Raw genomic sequence first — 14,882 nt, 5'->3', positions numbered from 1 at the left:
AACCTCTCCATCGGGCTACCCTTAAGGATTTGACGCTCAAGATAGTCGTCTTGGTTTCTTTCTGCTCTGCCAGAAGGGTGTCGGAGATTCAAACGTTGTCCTGTTGTGGGAGCCTTTTCTCCGGTTTTCTGATTCGGGAGTTTCTCTCAAGAACAGTGGTTCTCAACCCTGTCCTGGGGACCCCACCAGCCAGTCGGGTTTTCAGGATACCCACAATGAATATGCATGAGAGAAAATTTGCATGTTATGGAGGCAGTGCATGCAAATGTTCTCTCATGCATATTCATTGTGGATATCCTGAAAACCCGACTGGCTGGTGGGGTCCCCAGGACAGGGTTGAGAACCACTGCTCAAGAACGTACCTTCTTTCTTGCCGAAGGTTGTTTCTTCCTTTCATGTCAATCAGTTGGTGGAGCTTCCCGTGTTCTCTCCTGAGGATATAGCAAGTTCAGTTGGGAGTGATCTTCGCCGCATTGATGTAAAATGCGTTTTACTGCTTTACCTTCAGGTTACCAATGACTTCCGGGTCTCAGATCATCTTTTTGTCCTGTGGAGTGGTCCAAATAGGGGCAACCAAGCTTCTAAGACTACGATCGCTCGGTGGTTGAAGGAGGCAATCTCGTCGGCCTACATCTTCCAAGGCCGGGTGGTTCCGGAGGGCCTAAAGGCTCATTCCTTGCGTTCTCAGGCTACTTCTTGGGTGGAGAGTCAATCAGTCTGCAGGAAACATGCAGGGCCGCTACGTGGAAATCCCTGCATACCTTTGCTTGACATTACCTCTTTGATGTACAGGCACCAGTATTTGGTTCCTTTGGTCGGCAGGTGCTTCGAGCGGGACTGTCTCGGTCCCACCCTTTGTAGGGAAGCTTTGGTACATCCCATGGTCTGGACCAGTGGTTCTCAACCAGTGTGTCGCCAAGAACATGCAGGTGTGTTGCCACATTTCCCTGTCCCCCACTGACCCGGCTGCTCTCCGGTCCTCCTCCGCCCGGGCTTAAAATGCTGTCAGCCTGGGCGGAAAGCAGCAGGACAGCTGGAGACATCGGCATCGGCGTGCTCTCTTCTTCCCGCCCCCCCCCCCCCCCCCCGTGGCCCGGAAGAGGAAGTGGTGAGCATCGGGTGCGTACGCGGGAAGAAGAGACCATGCTAGTGTGGTCAGAATGGTCAGAATCGGCCCAAAGAACAGAAGAGAGGTGCGGTCTGAAGAATGTGCAGCGCGGCTCGGAGGAAAATGAAGAGCGTCAACCCCCACGGCCGATGGGACTCCTCCTCCGCGGGGGCTGAAAATAAAGGCGGTTAGGGTTGGGAGGAGGCTGCTGCTGCCGCTAGTTCCGAGGGGAGAGGAGGGGGAGAGAGTGAATGAGCAAGCATGTGTGTTTGAGATCCTGTGGGTGTGAGTGAGATTTTTTTATTTATTTTTTTATTTATTTAACAGTTTTTCTATACAGACATTAAAATACACATCATGTCGGTTTACATGATAACAGAAAGTTGGAAATTACAAATAACGGGGGGGGGGGGGGGAGTGGGACGTTAAGAATAACTGGGGGTCGGAAAGGGGACCCCAACAAAATGGAGTGAAATGAGAGGAACAATAACTAAGTAACACAGGTTAACAATGGTTCGTGAAAAAATAAATTGTTAAATAAGGTGTAGGAGGGTAAATATACAAGGAGTGGAAAAATGCATGGGAAAAGAAGCGTACCGGGGTAGAGAAGTGGCTGGGGGTCAGGATAATTAATCCGGGAAGGCTTGATGAGATGGCATGTATGTGAATGATTGAGAGCCTGTATATGTGAAAAAGAGTATGTCTGTGATTGAGAGCCTGCCTGTGAGAGAGAGAGCATGAATGTAAGTTTACCATTGGGAAACCTGTATGTGTAAGTTTGTGATTGAAAACCTGTTTGTGTGAAAGAGTATGTGTATGATTGAGATCCTTTGTGTGTGAGAGAGATCATTGTGTATGTATGATTGAGCATGTGTGTCTGTGTGTGATTGAGAGCTGGTTTAGGTGAGGGAGCATGTGAGCATGTGAATGAGAGCCTGTGTGTAAATGAGAGAAAGACAGCATGTATGTCTGTGTGTGATTGAGCTGGTTTAGGTGAGGGAGCATGTGAGTATGTGATTGAGAGCCTCTGTGTATAAGTAAGAGAGAGAGCATGTGTGTCTGTGTCAGATTGAGAGCTGGTTTAGGTGAGGGAGCATGTGAGTGTGATTCAGAGCCTGTGTGTAAATGAGAGAGAGAGCATGTTTGTAAGCATGTGAATGAGTGTGTGAGAGAAAGACAGCATGTATGTGTGTGATTGAAAGCCTGTGTGTGTAAGCGTGAAAAGATAGACAGCATATGTGTAATTAAGAGCCTATATAAGTGAGAGAAAAAGCATGTGTATATGTGAGTGACTGAGAGCATGTGTGTATAGGTGTGTAATTGAGAGCCAGTGTGAGAGAGAGCGCTGGTATGTGACTGAGATAGAGGAGAAAGTTACAAGCAAACCACCCCTCCTGCTATTTCAAAACAATCTCAGGAGACCTGGATATCAAACGTTCCCAGGTATGCAGAGCAAAAAATTTTTGTATCCTTATTTTTCATTACTGGGTCTTTGTGTCTGCTATTTTGAAATATTTTATTGGTATCTAGAAATTTTTATATGAGTTTTTATGAGTTTTTCTGCATGCTTCTAATTATGCGTTTTGGTTCGTTATTCTTTGTCAGGTGAGGGTCAGGGTGATTTAGTTGAGGTTTTCTGCTGGCGTGTAGTTTCTGTGTAGGGCTCTATAGTAGCCTGGCTTGGTCCGTTTTCCTAATAGGAGGTGTATTGATGTCTTAGGGCCTGGTGTAATATTTCAGTGTTGCCTTTTCTTACTGTTTAAGTGCTGGAAATTGGTGCTGTTTTGGTGTGGGATGTTTACTATTTATGCAATTTCTGTTCAGACAGAATATGTATTTTTTCCTTGTGTCATTTTAAACAATAAAAATATAATTACCGGACCTTTATTTTTTATTTCCGCCGTGAATTGTAATGAGCAGTGTGTCACACGTGAGCGTGGCCTGTCAGGTGTGTCACGATGGGAAAAAGGTTGAGAACCACTGGTCTGGACTGATCCGGGTACGTACAGGGAAAGGAAAATTAGTTCTTACCTGCTAATTTTCTCGGTCCAGCCCCAGTATATACATATGTTCTCTACCTCTAGTTTTTGCTATCCTTTTACTTCCTGGCTACTCTAGCCCCCAAGTTCAATCTCCCTGTTATATGTAACTGTGCTTCGGCCTTCCTGTTATATGGTTATGTTGTTAATCCCTTAGTTCCATGTAAACCGGTTTGATATGAATCTTGTCATGAAGATCGGTATAGAAAATGTCAAATAAATAAAATAAATTTTCGTTCCTGTAGTACCACGGATCAGTCCAGACACCCTTCCCTGTATTTTCTGCCGTCCACTCGAAGCTCATTTTGCAGGTTACTGGATGCTTTTCATCTGTGATCATCCTTAAAAGCACCAGAAGCATCTGTTTTGATAATGGATATGCAAGAGCGATCATATACAGAGTCCATTCAATGTTTGCAATTGTTTAGTTTTTGGGAGTTCTCTCCTTACTTGCTTGGGTTCTCTTGTTACTTGCTTGATCTTTTACTGGTTATCTTTATTCTTATCTGCTTTCACAATGGTTATACTGAAGGCCTGCAGGGTAGGCTCTGTCCTGATAAAGGATACCCTTTCAGTTTTGGTCTGTCTCCATCTGCTGGACAGGAAGCTCAACCCATATTCTGGACTGATCCGTGGTACTACAGGAACGAAAATTAACAGGTAAGAACTAATTTTCCGATAAGCTCTGCTTGCCAGCTCCCCTGCTGGTGGGAGGATATCCTATAGACAGGGGGTGGGGGGGGGGAGATAAACAGAAGTTTGTTGTGGCCAGTAATGACAATGGCGACTCTTTCTGTTGGCCTCTGGCTAGCTGGAGGAAAATGTTTGTGGCATACCAGTTGGGAAATGTTGATTTAGATTGTGGAATAGTACTTGGTAAATTTGTGGATGCCACCCAACTCAGGAGCTGTCGCAAACACTAGATCTTGACATTTTGCAGAAATGGGAGGAAACAATTAGAATGAAACATGAGGACAAGTGCAAGGCATTACATTTGGCATGGAAAACTGTAGTGCAGGAATGTAAAATGTGTAGTGATTGGCTAGGCATAATAGTGCATTGTTATCTCTAGACTCATTGACAGCATATATTTAAAAGGCATTTCAATGTCTTCCTCACGCTTCATAAGCAAAGTACACATAAATCAGACCCTATTTAAATAACTTTAAACCCTACTGAAATACCCAAGATGAACTGATGAAATGTCTGCCCTTTGGGCCTGATAAATGGGATGCTTTCCTCCTTGGATGTTACTGGGAGAAGGAATGATACTCTCGTTGGCTTAATACCACCCTTGTCATATTACACTTGTAGTTTCTTTTGACTTTTTTGCAGTGAGGGTCTAGTAGACGTAGCATGAGGTTTCCTGAATATGTCTTGGTTCTTTTTCTTTTGCAGCTGGCCCTGAGAGCAGGGAATGAGAAGGAAGAAGGCGAGTCGGCAGATACGGTTGGCTGCTGTTCTCTGCGTGTTGAGCACATTAAGCTACATCCAAGCCTGGATGGAAAAGAGCACGTGGTAGAATTTGATTTCCTTGGAAAGGACTCCATCCGTTACTACAACAAAGTGCCTGTGGAGAAAGAAGTGAGAAATCTACAAATACATTTCTAATACCAGTAGGTGTGTTTTAAGAGAGACTAAAACCTGGGGGGGGGGGGGGATTTCCTTGAAAGTTATTTTTCTGAGGCAAGTGGAAAAATATTCAGCCAATCAAAAGGATGCCTGGCTGGACCAGCAGCCAGTTTGGGAGGTGCTTTCATCTCACATTTTGTCCTTTGGACTCCTATTCCTGCTTCTCATGGTCCTTCCTAGCCATCTACTGGTCCTTGATGGGGAAAGACGCAGTGGCATTGGAAGGAGCAGAAACCTTTTTGTTCTTTGTGTGTGTGTTTTGTTTTTTTTAAAAGCCTTTCTGTGATTAAATCTCCTGTTCAAGCAAATCTTGGACAGAAGCAGATAAATCCATACAAAACACCATCAGTGTTCATTGACTATCCCAAATGCAATCAGAACCTAACACCCCAGTTGAAATTTCTAGGGGCTCTTCTAGACTTAACTCGGGCTATGACTTACCTCCCCACCAGCAGGAGCGATAGCATAACGGCTGTAGTGGAAGGAGTAATTCAGAGTCGGTATGCATCGGCTTGCTCCATGTTGAGAACGTTGGACCTCATGACTTGCCTAGTTCCTGGCAAGTCTCTGTATAAGACAAGCTCAGTGGAGCCAAACCACTCAGCTGGTACATGCTTTCCTAAAGAGCTCAGACTTTCTATCTTGTTCGCTCTTCCATTCCAGTTTGACATTGGGTGTACCCTTCCACCTTCCTTTTCAGCAAATGGTCTTAATCATCGATCCTTCCAGCCTGGATTAAGATGCTCCCCTGGTCCCTCCAAGTGAAGAGGTTGCACATCAGCCTATTGAAACTAAGGGCAATCTAACACTGTAAAGGCTTTCAGCAAAATAGGAAAGTATGAGTCTTGTTCTGAGACCATCAGAAATCAGACTGGCGATAGATGCCTTTGCCCTTCGTTGGGGAACAGGTCTTGTGAATGCATATTCTGTTATACCTCTGATAGACCACACCTTGATAAAACTCAGAAGGCACCAGGGAGCTATGATCCTCATTGCTCCTTGTTGAATGAGACAGATTTGATTTTCACTTCAGGATTTGTTCCGGAGGAAATCAGTCAAGTTGGTAACTTCCCCCCCCACCCAGCTGATTGCACAGAACTAGGTAACATTACTGCACCCTGTCATCCAGTCTTAGGCCCTCACAGCCTGGATGTTGAGGGGCTCAATACAATTTTGGGTCTTTCTAAAAAGGTGTCTAAAATCCTCCTGTTTCCTAGCAAGGAATCTGCCAGGTGATCTTACGGTTTTAAATGGAGGAAGTCTGTCCCCTGTTGTAAGGGCTAAATCCTAGATCCCCTTATCTTTTCCCACAGAAAAACTTCTTGAATACCTTCTATGTCTTTTAGAGTCTGGCCTAAAAACCAACTCTATTAGAGTTCACCTCATTGCAGTTGGCGCTTACCACCAGCGTCTGGAAGAAAATCCCATTTATGTACAGTCTGTAGCTGTTAGGCAGGTAATCAGAGCTTCAGTTGACGTAAGGCCCGCGTGAACCTGAGTGGCATGGGGCATCTGTGTAGTTCTTGCCCAGCAGATGAAAGCTCTATTTTAAGCCTCTGGACTCTTGTTAGCTCAAGTATTTAACCTGAAAGTTTGCATTTTTTTTTGGCTGTCAGAGTGGGTGAACTTGGGCCCTAGTGACTTTAACCCTCTTGTACCAGATTTCATCGTCGTGGTGTAGTGCACCATGAACCTGCCTAAGGTAGCGTTGCATTTCCACTTCCATCAGTCTGTGATCCTTCCAGCCCCATCTCCTGAAAGGTTGCTTCTACCTGGAGCAGACTAAAACTAGAGCCTCCTTTTTCTTTTGTTACTTTAATATCTATCTATTTGATTTATGTTCCGCTTTTCAGGCACATCAAAGAGGATTACATGCTGGTATTGTAGGTATTTCCCTGTCCCCAGAGGGCTCACAATTTTAAGTTGTTTCTTTTTTTTGTAATAAATGTACAAATAACTAGACAGAACAAAGCTAGCAGTTCATAGGTCACTCGAGCCCTCCCTTCTCCCATCGAGTTGTTCCACCCCCAGTCAGAGCTATTGTGTAAAGCTGAGGGGGACAGCAGAACTGTGGCAGAGCAGGGAGAGACTTTAAGGCTTTTCCAGAAAGCTCTGAAAGAATCCATCCGTGTGGTGACAAGTGGGGTCACTTGGCCAGCGTGTGTGACTGGTGACCTAATGTCACCTGTGCAATAACTCTGAACCGAGCTGCTAATCCAACCTGGTTTAATCCACCCCGGTTTAATATATTAAATACTTTGCAAAAGTATATGATTGCAGATATACTACTTAGAATCAAATCTTGGAGTGGAGGAACGGTTAGAGCAGTGGGCTGTGAACCAGGAAGGCCAGGGTTCGAATCCTGCTGCCGCTCCTTGTGACCTTGGACAAGTCACTTCATTCTTCATTGCCTCAGGTACAAACTTAGCTTGCGAACCCTCTAGGGATAGAGAAATAATTACAGTACCTGAATGTGATCTGTTTTGAAGCGTCACTGTGCTTTCTTTAGAGTATTTCACTGTGGCCACAGTGGTACCTTGAACTGCCACTTAAATACATTACAACCTAATTTCTGAACCAGAAATGACAGAACCTCTGCTTAGTGATTTGTGAAGTGTTGGCAGGGCCGGTGGAGCCACTAGGCAAGCTAGGCCTGTGCCTAGGGTGCTGATATTTAGGGGGCGCTGCTGCCTCTCACAGCCACTTCAAGCGGCAGAATTTTGAAAGGGCACAAAGTGCCCCTTCAAAATTCTGCCCTGCCTCCCCCCCCCCCCCCCCCGGTCGTGCCACCCTCCCGACGCCCCCCTGGTGGTTCAGCAGAGGCCCTGGGAGCAATCTTCCGCTCCTGGGGCCTCGGCTGCCACTAACCAAAATGGCACCGGTGGCCTTTAGCCCCTACCATGTGACAGGGGCCAACCAATGGCACCGGTAGCCCCTGTCACATGGTAGGGGCCGAAGGCCACCGGCGCCATTTTGATTAGTGGCAGCCGACAACCCGGGAGCGGCAGATTGCTCCCGGGTTCCCCTGCTGTGGACCAGGTGTTTTGTGAGGGGTTTTTTTGGGGTGGGGGGGGAGTGGTGGCATGTGGTCTCTGCCCCTGGAGGTTGGGGCTGCGACCGGGGGCAGGGCTGAGGGCGGCAGGACGGTGTGGGGGGGGGGGAGGGGCGCAAGGCTTGAAGGTGCCTAGGGCGCCCAATCCCCTTGCACAGGCCCTGAGTGTTGCCATACGGTTTTTTGACGAGTATTTTTAATTCCTTTCCTGAGGATTTCCACAGTCCTTCCAGCTTGCACGCTAGAGAATTCTCTGTTCTTCTTTCAGGTGTTTAAGAATTTACGGTTGTTCATGGAGAATAAGGACCCGGGGGATGAGCTTTTTGACAGGCTTACGGTAAGTAGTTCTGGATCTTTCCACGCTTTATCTGTCTAGGAACATACTGCTGTGCGTGAGCCTGGTTTGCCGTAGATGGATCTATTCCCCATTGTCCAAGCACACACAGGCTTAGATGGATTGTTGCACGACGCTCAGGCGAAAGCCTTCAGATCAGTGACCTCATTCTTGACATCACCACATCTGGACCTTCTGTCTTCTGTCTCTTCCATGGAAACGGTATTCTCTGTTCTTCAGGACTGTTCTGAGTTTGACTTTGTATTTTCATAATTACCATTAACCATGTAAAACACCGTTTTTCTTTCCAGGGCTGCTTCATGCCCAGCTTATCTAATTTTTTTTTTTTTACGTTTCAGATCCAGTTTTCCAGGGTCTGTTGTGTCCTTATAAAAATATAATATGGATTCTTTGCAAGTTGATACCTTTTATTGGACCAGTGTATAAATAATCCGGTGTTGAAATCATGACTTCCTTCAGATGTGTTGAACAGGGCTGAAGGAAGGCAGTGTATCTGCCTTGTCAGGGATTTATAGAATTAGCATTGCTAAGGTAGAAATGTTACACATCTTTTGAACTTTTACAATGGTCCACTACAAAGTGAAGAGCCTGCAAAGAATATAACTTCCCTCCCTAGTACCAGGGAGGGCTGCTTTCAAACCCATCCGTGTGGGTAAAGCAACATTTTATCCGTGGAAATGGGCTCTCTTGAAAAGACACTGCAAGCTTTTTCAGCTTTGCGGGCTACCATAGCTCGTTGGATTAGGGAGGTAGTCATAGCCGCGTATGTGGATGCTGAAAAGCCGTTGCCTACTCTGGTTAGGGTTCATTCCACTAGGACTCGGACATTGTCATGGGCGGAGGTTAGTCTGTTGGCTCTCGTTGATATCTGCCGAGCTGCGACGTGGTCCTTCTTACTTACTTTTTCCAGGTTTTATCATCTGGATGTGCAGGCCTGGGAGGATGCAGCCTTTGTGTGTGAGATGTTAACTGGACCGCGGGCAGCCTCCCACCCTGTTGGGGAGTAGCTTGGGTACATCCCACTGGTCCTGAGTCCATCTGTCTACACGCTAGGAAATGGAGAAATTACTTAACCTGATAATCTCGTTTTCCTTAGTGTAGGCAGATGGACTCAGCTTCCCACCTTGGCTGCCGCATGAGTCTGTCAATGGTCCTCCTGTGGGGCTCTGGGTCCCAAGGGATTACTGTTAAGTGTTCATCCAGTCCCTAGCTCGGGGTACCTAGATTCTTAGGTGAGTTTGGTGTTTATGGTTGGTTGAGTTCAGTTCTTGTTTTCTGTTTTTAATCAAGTTTTTTGCTAGTCTGTCCACATTTGCTTTTGAAGAGAATATTGGCAGGCAGGGATCTCTGCAGGGTTACGTTTACTGTGATGTCAGTTTGCTCCGTCTCCATCTGCTGGCAGGGGAGCATAAAACCCACTGGTCCCGAGTCCATCTGTCTACACTAAGGAAAACAAAATTATCAGATAAGTAATTTCTCCAATCAGAAGCCCTAAAAATAGGGCACTCACTTTTTTCTGAGTTTACTTCTGTACAGTTGAAGAATGCAGGAAACAATGTCTTATCTGCCATAATCTTCTGTATTTTTAACTCGCTGCAGTGTTTTCTGCATTGTTGCCGATTCGTTCCGATCTCCTTCCTTTGACTTGCCACTAAGGTCCCTTTGTGTCTTGTCCCAAACATATTTGAATTTGGCTGCTGTTTTGGATTTTGCCATGGCGGCTAGAAGTCTCTTCCAGACTTTCACCACCTTTCCTTGTAAAAGTAGTTCTTGCATTCTTTTTCAGCTTCATATCACAATCTCTTGTTAATGTTCTTGGAAAATGCTGCCTTCTGATATCTTATTGAAGCTTTATAGTCTCTTTTTTTTTTGGGAGGGGGGGAGGGAGTATTATGAGGGAGGGGTAGAAGAGAAGAATTTCAAATAGTATTTAAGAGAATATTGATTGAAAAAATGTTAAAAATGTCATTTTTAAGATGTATGGATGATGTATGAATGGTGGTTTTATATATATTGTATGGTAAAAATACTGTTCCTGAATCATGTGTGTACTTGATAAAAGAAATGTTTTGTCAATATATTAATGTTTTGTATTTGAATAAAGATTTTTGGAATATTTAAAAAAAAAACCAACTTTTTTTTTAATAATCTTGTGTCACTAAAGTATATTAGTTTTTTTTTTTTTTTTTTTTTAATCAAACAATACAGAGTATATCCAAAACTAAAACCCCACAACTCTTCCCCAACCCCTCGTACTGCTGTCATTCAGTATTTGTATCCAAATCGATAGAGGGTTAACAAATAAAGCACCATAATCTAGATATATATTTTATCCATGTTTCTATATATCTATATGTTCCTACATTCCCCCACTCCTTTTTGTATTATTCTGTCCTCACTGCATGTAACAGTGTATGCACCTATACAGAGCATTGAGTCCTAATTCAGCTTGGTACATGAAGACGGGCTTGCTTCTTACTTCCAAAACATTTATTAACTGGAAAGCAGAAACCAGAAAACATGACCATTTAATGAGCAATGAAATAGAACCGAGTTTTACGCTCTGAGTCCCTGAGCTGTTACGGTGTTTATAGGTTGTCTGTCGAATTTACAGGATAAAAAGCAATGCCTCCCGCAGTCTCTGGGGAGACAGGTCGGTGAGGCTGGGCGGCAGGGCCTTTCTTTGCTGGCAAAAAAATAAAATGTAGAATCTTCTCACACACGGGAAGATTTCCCAGTGTAACTTATGGCTCGTCTAGTCAGAGTAAAGATTACACATTAGTGAGGGAACACAGAATGTCGATGGCAGTTAGCAAAGTGTTGTGACACATTGCAAGCCTTGCCAGCTGCCTGAGTTGAAGTTTGTTTCCCTGGGACACTTCATAAAAATCTCAGGTCCTGGGAGAGAAGATTCATCCAGGGTTAAATTAAAGAATGATTGTGTCTGGGTCCTACCGGTTTAAGCATCATAATTATATAGCAATTGCTTCCTGTTTCTTTAAAACCAATCCGTAACATTCACGTTTTAAAATGTAAGGCTTTTTACACCCACATAACTGAGGCTGAGGATTTATTGGTCTTTAGATGTACCTCAAAGGCTTGGTGGCTTAAATTTTTGAGGTGTGAATTCCTTTTAAATTTTATGGTTTGCAATTTTAATGATTCTGTTAGAACCTGATAATATTTTTGGACAAAATTAGAAGGGAAGATTAATTATAAAGTTCCAATGAGTTTAATTTTATTTTCTATGTAAAAGAGTTCATTGATTAGTAAAAATAACTTGATAAAAGTCAGTTTTTATGTGTATCTATGATGTTTGACTTTTTAACCAGAATAATTGTAATGTTACTGTGTAACGTTTAGTCGCTTCGTGTTTAGAGAGATGGAATATACATTTGGACAGTAAATAAGTTTTCCTAGGTAACCAGCAGATGGCAGCATATACACATGAACAAGCCTAAGTATGCAAAACTGGTAATATAGAACATAAAATTGCTGTCATGATAGAACATGCATCAGGGAAAATAAATTTATTTATTTATCAAGTTTTATATACCGTCATTCGGTTTCGCCATCACAACAGTTTACAAAGGATCGATTTCTGCAGTCGTACATTTCTACATTACAACAGTCGTACATTTGTTAACATGGCTTTTTAAACATTCGAGTATATATTCTTTTTAACACGTCATTCAGGTATTAGGCTGGTCTCTTCTTGTCAAGTCTTTAGTGTCATTAGGAGATTTAGTAGGCTTTTGTAAACAACCAGGTTTTCAGCTCTTTTTTGAATGTTTTTAGATTCTGTTGTGATGTTAGTTCCGTTGGGAGGGAGTTCCAAAGTTTAGGGCTTCCTAGGGATATTGCTCTCTTCCGAGTTGTGGTAAGATTGTGACGGATTGGTGGGATTTTTAGTAGGCGTTTGTTTGCAGATCGTAGATTTCTATTTGGTGAGTCTAGTTTTATGAATGCACTGAGCCAGCTTGTTTGTTTTTCATATATTATTTTGTGAATTATGGATATGTGGTTCTTGTAGGATAGTTCTTTGACAATTATGACACCCAAGGTTGCCTGAGTGGGTGACAGCCGAGATTGCTGTGTTATGATCCAGTATTTTGAGTGGTGGCATGAGCATAGGATTGTTTTTTCTGTCCATCATGATTATTTCAGTCTTATCAATGTTTAGGATGAGTCTCATGTTATTTAGCAGTTGTTTTATTTTTGTGAGGTAGTTGGCTGTTTTCTTGTAGGTGTCTTCTAGAGAGTTGTGTATTGGGATAAGTGTTTGGATGTCTTCAGCATAAATGAAGTGATTCAGTTTAAGGTTTGCTAGGAATTGGCAGATCGGGAGAAGATAAATGTTGAATAGCGTCGCAGATAGTGCAGAACCTTGTGGAATTCCTGTATCCAGGTTTATTTTCTTTGATAGTGTGTTGTTGATTGAAACCTGGTATGTCCTTTGAGATAGATATGATGCAAACCATTGCAGTGTTTTTTCCTTTAATCCGATTTCAGCGAGGCGGTCAATCAGTATTGAATGGTTTACTGTGTCGAAGGCTGCTGACAAGTCTAGTAGGATTAGAATGTAGCTGTGGCCTTTATCGAAACCTTTAAGGACGGTGTCATTTAATGATAGTATTTATTTATTTAACAGCTTTTCTATACCAACATTAGTAGACACATCATATCGGTTTACATCAAACAGTAGATAGAAAATATAATGAATGGGGGGGCGGGGGACAAAATAACGATAATGCAGCGAAGGGCTGCAGCAGAGGGCGGCTATACTGGTGAGCCTGATAAAGAGAACTGGAGAGGTAACAAATTAACTTATTAACTTAGGAAGGCATATTAACGTACTAACTTACAGATGGCAAGGGGTTGACAGTGAGGTGAGGAAAAGGTGAGGTTGGGTATGGAGGTACATAGATCTAATCTGGATATGCCTGGTGGAATAGCCAGGTCTTTAGCATTTTCTTGAACTTAAAGGGGCAGGGCTCAAGGCGGAGGTTTGTGGGAAGAGCATTCCAACGAGAGGGGCCAGCAATAGATAGGGTGCGATCCCTTGTTGAAGTGAGGTGAACATTCTTGAGGGAAGGGATAAGAAAGGTACCTTTTGAGGTTTGCTCTGGTTGGGCGGGAGGAGTATGTAGGTCGGAAAGGTTAGTTGAGCCATGTGGAATTGTTTTTGTGTATGACTTTGTGCATTATGGTGAGGGTCTTAAATAGGATGCGAAATGGCATGGGGAGCCAGTGGAGGTATTTGAGGAGGGGGGTTATGGGTCAAATTTGCGTGCATTCATGATGGTTCTGGCAGTGGCATTCTGTAGCATTTGGAGAGGTTTGGTGGAGTAGGGAAGGCCTAGATACAGAGAATTGCAGTAGTCCAGTTTGGATGAAAGGGTTGCTTGTATGACTGTTCGGAGGTCGTGAGTGTGGAGTAATGGTTTGAGTTTTTTTTATAGAAGCCTTCTTTTAAGACGGAGTTAATGTGTTTTTTTTAGGGTTTAGGTGTTGATCAATTAGAACACCCAGGTTTCGTACTGGAGGCTGTGATGTGAAGGTGCTGAGAGCTGGGTCATTGGCAGGGGTGAACTTGCATATTTGGTGGCTGTGGATAAGGAGGAGTTCGGTCTTTGAGGAGTTGAGGGCAAGGTGGAGGTTAGTGAGAAGGGAGTTAATGGATGTGAGGCATTTCTCCCAGAATTTTAGCGTTGTGGATATGGATTCTTGAATTGGAATAATGATTTGTATATCATCTGCGTAGATGTAGATGATAGTAAGTAAAGATTCAGTGTTTAGTTCGTTCCTGAAGCCGAATTGCGTGGGATGAAGAATGTTCCTTTCTAGGTGGTTACTGAGTTGTGATTGAACGATTTTTTCAATGATTTTGGCAATGAATGGTAAATTTGATATTGGACGGTAGTTTAGCGGGTTTTCAGGATCGAGGTTGGACTTTTTTAGGATGGGTTTGATAATCGCTGACTTCAGGCAGTCGGGGTAGATTCCTTCTATGAGTGATAGGTTTACAATCTCTATTAATGTTTTGGTTATTGATGGTTCAATTGCTTTGATCGTTTGTATTGGTATGCTGTCGATGGGGTGCTTGGCTGGATTCATTTTTTTGATGATGTTTTGGACTTCCAGTGATGATTCTAGGTCAAAGTTGGGCCAACGATGTTTGATTGATTAGTATTTTTGTGTCTTGCATGTTGTTGTTGAGGTTGTTGTTTGAGGTTTTTGATTTTTTCATTAAAGTCTGCAGTGTCATTGCTTGATAGTTTGGAATTTGGTGTTTTCTGTTCATTGGCAGATTTGGTTAGGTCATGCACGATATTGAATAACATTCTTGGATTATGTTGAAATTCATTTATTTTTTTTGAGTAGAATTCTTTTTTTGTATTATGTATAATGTTTTTGTAGTACGCTAAGTGTGCTCGGTATGCGTTCAGTTGTATCAATGTTTTATTATTCCTCCAGGTTTTTTCTTTTTTTCTGAGTTCGTGTTTGGCTGATCTGATGTTTTCATTGTACCATTGGTTTTGGTGCTTAGGGTTTCTTATTGTTTCTTTATCGTGGGGTTTATCTTATCAGCTATTGCTTTAGTAATGTTGAGCCATGATGAGGTGGTGTTTTTCTGCATTAGATAGGTCTAGGTTTGTTAGTTCTATTTGTAGATTTTCTTGAAGTGTCTATATG

General features: G+C 43.2%; 1 protein-coding gene across 3 annotated transcripts in view; it reads left to right on the top strand.

The window, feature by feature from the left end:
- The window catches only part of TOP1MT (DNA topoisomerase I mitochondrial), a 100,591-nt gene that overhangs the window by 58,764 nt on the left and 26,945 nt on the right, over positions 1-14,882 (top strand). For all 3 annotated transcript variants that reach the window (XM_029592171.1, XM_029592172.1, XM_029592173.1), the window contains exons 8-9: positions 4,546-4,731; positions 8,100-8,168. In XM_029592171.1, coding sequence (XP_029448031.1) covers positions 4,546-4,731; positions 8,100-8,168 — 255 coding nt within the window. The remainder of the gene's footprint in view (positions 1-4,545; positions 4,732-8,099; positions 8,169-14,882) is intronic.

This window comes from Rhinatrema bivittatum, chromosome 2 (assembly GCF_901001135.1).
Source record: "Rhinatrema bivittatum chromosome 2, aRhiBiv1.1, whole genome shotgun sequence".
NCBI classification, from domain to species: domain Eukaryota; kingdom Metazoa; phylum Chordata; class Amphibia; order Gymnophiona; family Rhinatrematidae; genus Rhinatrema; species Rhinatrema bivittatum.
This window is presented reverse-complemented; position numbering and strand designations above follow the sequence as displayed.